The sequence below is a fragment of the Eurypyga helias genome, unplaced genomic scaffold (genome assembly GCF_000690775.1).
Source record: "Eurypyga helias isolate BGI_N326 unplaced genomic scaffold, ASM69077v1 scaffold6472, whole genome shotgun sequence".
Lineage (NCBI taxonomy): Eukaryota > Metazoa > Chordata > Aves > Eurypygiformes > Eurypygidae > Eurypyga > Eurypyga helias.
Genome location: NW_010233965.1, coordinates 1 through 2584, shown reverse-complemented (window position 1 = coordinate 2584; position 2584 = coordinate 1). Strand labels below are relative to the sequence as shown.

Genomic DNA, 2584 nt, shown 5'->3' with positions numbered 1-2584 from the left:
CCTGACCCTCAAAAGCCTCAGCCCAACACACAACACCCCCCACAGACCTCCAGGAAACAAGTTAAGAGGATAGACAACTGTGCTGAACAGCTGGCAGAACCTTCTGCATCTTATGTTCCTGGAAAGGGACAAGACAAACGCCTTTTGTTCCCTAGCTGCGTAACACTGACTCTGATCTACTACTCAAGTTTCTGGAGCTTCCGCCTCAATATAAAGAAGAAATACTGTCGTGGCGTAACAAACGCAGTTACATGAGCTGTTCCTAGATGTGACAATTTCTGCTTTTAAAATTTATCAATGACAGCCTTAATGACTGCTTCTTCTGGCAGCGCCTAGTCAGAATACAAGGCTGCAACACTGACAGGGTTTTCAAAGTCACAAGATCTATTTGTGTCCCCTCTGGATAATCCAGTTTCCAGTGTGAGAAAGTAACGGGCGCAGACAGCAAACAATTGTTGTCTCTTTCAGAGGGCACTCTTGCAGACCACTGTCTGCTGCCCCCATTCCTTTGCTAGCATTTCTATGATATGAATATTAATGAGCAGCATATGCCAGAGGCCTTCTAATTAGTCAGCCAGAATCAAAGATAGTAGACATGTTTCCATTATTCATTTATCTCCAGCAGCAGCAGTTTCTTAAAGTGCTGACTCAATGTCTGGGACAAACAGGGCAGACAGAAAAAATACACCTATGGACTGGCTCGCTGCAAAGTACATTGACCCAGATAAAGAGGAGGGAGCCTCTAATCACCCAGCCCTACCTTTGCACATGTCACTGATCCTCTCCTTGAAGACATTGTGCCCATGGTCATCCACATGGGTCTTCAGGAAGTTTTTGAAGCGGTGGTAGATCTCAAGCCGGGGAGCTGCCATGGAAACCCACTCCCTCACCGAATGCCCCTTCATGTCTTCCAGATTCTCAATGCTCTCAATCATGTCTTCATCATCCTCTTCCATGCCGTCAGCAGCTCGTTCTGCCAGCCGCCTCTTCCGTGAAGGACGGTCTTCGTCTTCATCGTCACTATCTAGGGGTTGGGAGGAAAAATTGTTGAAGAGCTGGGATTTCCATTCCCATTCTTTGGATTAGTCACAGGTGGATTGCACAGGCTGTGGAAGCAAAGAGGTTGGAGCCTGGGATACAAACCAAAAGCCATCTCAGGCCCAGCTAAATCCAGTTCTAGCCTGGCTCACACATCTTCCATAATGTAGCTACAGACCTACTGGGTGTGAATAAGATTTGTATGTAGTAACACACAGTCATGTCTATTAATGCACTGAGGGAGGAAGGCCAAGGAATGAGCTTCCAATTGCATCAAATGCCTTCCTATCCAGCCCACAGAAGTCTCTACAGGAACACCAGCACACACAACCTACACGGCATATGCATGGTAGAACCTCAAACCCTTGATACAGGCTGGATCCTGATGGTTTCAGCAGCAAACACATAACCAGAAGAACAAATCAAATGAGCTCCTAGGAAGCCCAGATCAAAGGGATCACGCACTGGGGAGTCCAGCCAGGCCCACAGCCAGAGATTCCACTAAGAGCCCAAATACACTGGAGTTCCAAAGACGTCTCTGGTAATCTGAATCCAGTTCCCGCACAAGGACCAACCACTAAGGGATCAGCAGCCCACTTGGTACAGCCCATCTCCACCTACCGTAAAGCAGCCCCCTCCTCATGCGGCCCATGCCCTGCTCCAGCTCACGGTCTCGCTGCCTCATTACTCGCTCTGCGGCTTCCCGCTGGCTGGCGGTCAGCTCCTCCACATCTTCATCATCCAAGGCCAGGCCCTCTGCCTCATAGACGTCCAGCTCAGGGATGGGGCGGTAGTCCCTAGCACACACACAGAGCACGGAATCAGGCCAGGCTCTGAGAAGCATTTGTTCAGCCTGGCTACTGGTGTGCAGGTGCCAGGACGGCTGTTCTGCAGCAAGACTGGGCACGTTGTGCACAAAGGCACTTCCCCAGGGAAGATGCCTCGCAGCGCAAAGGCCTCCAGCACCGTGGTTATGAACACCGACATTCAAGCCTTTGTGTTGTGTGGAGTTCACCAGCTTGCTGGCAGACCCAGCTGAGGAACAAAACATCAACACTTGCCTGCAGGAGTAGGGAGCTTGGCTTCATGGACATCACGCATCCAGGGAGATCCTGGTTTACCTACACCGGACCATGATGGCACTTTGCTCCCAGCCTGCAATTTGCTCATTTCCTGCAGGACTCGACACCATGCCCTGACCCTTCCCCACTGTCCAGCAGCTCTTCAGCCCCCTCACCCCAGCTACCAGCACAGCAGAAGGACCCCATCAGGCTGCCATGACAGCTCCCCCCTGCCTCATCGCCGGCTGCAATGACATCTGGTTAGCAAAACCCTGTCCCCACGCCAGAAGCTGGCTCCCAACAGCGTCCTTACCTTTCCATCCCTTCCCCGATGAGCTCTTCTCCTTCTTCCTCTTCCTCGGGGAGCCTCTCGGTCCCCAGGAGCCCTTCGGACTCATCCTCAAAGGGGGGCAGGTCCCGGCCGGGGCTGGACGTGAAGGGATCGCCCCGGCGTGAGCTGTGCACGGGGCTGCTGGTCGCCACCA

General features: G+C 52.2%; 1 protein-coding gene across 1 annotated transcript in view; it reads right to left on the bottom strand.

The window, feature by feature from the left end:
- MCM2 (minichromosome maintenance complex component 2) overlaps positions 1 to 2577 on the bottom strand; it is a 12065-nt gene extending 9488 nt beyond the window's left edge. Inside the window, exons 1-3 of the mRNA XM_010161877.1 lie at positions 2413 to 2577; positions 1660 to 1835; positions 761 to 1024 (exon numbers count right to left, since the gene is read on the bottom strand). Coding sequence (XP_010160179.1) covers positions 761 to 1024; positions 1660 to 1835; positions 2413 to 2420 — 448 coding nt within the window. The 5' untranslated portion in view covers positions 2421 to 2577. The remainder of the gene's footprint in view (positions 1 to 760; positions 1025 to 1659; positions 1836 to 2412) is intronic.
- Between the last annotated feature and the right edge of the window lie 7 nt (positions 2578 to 2584).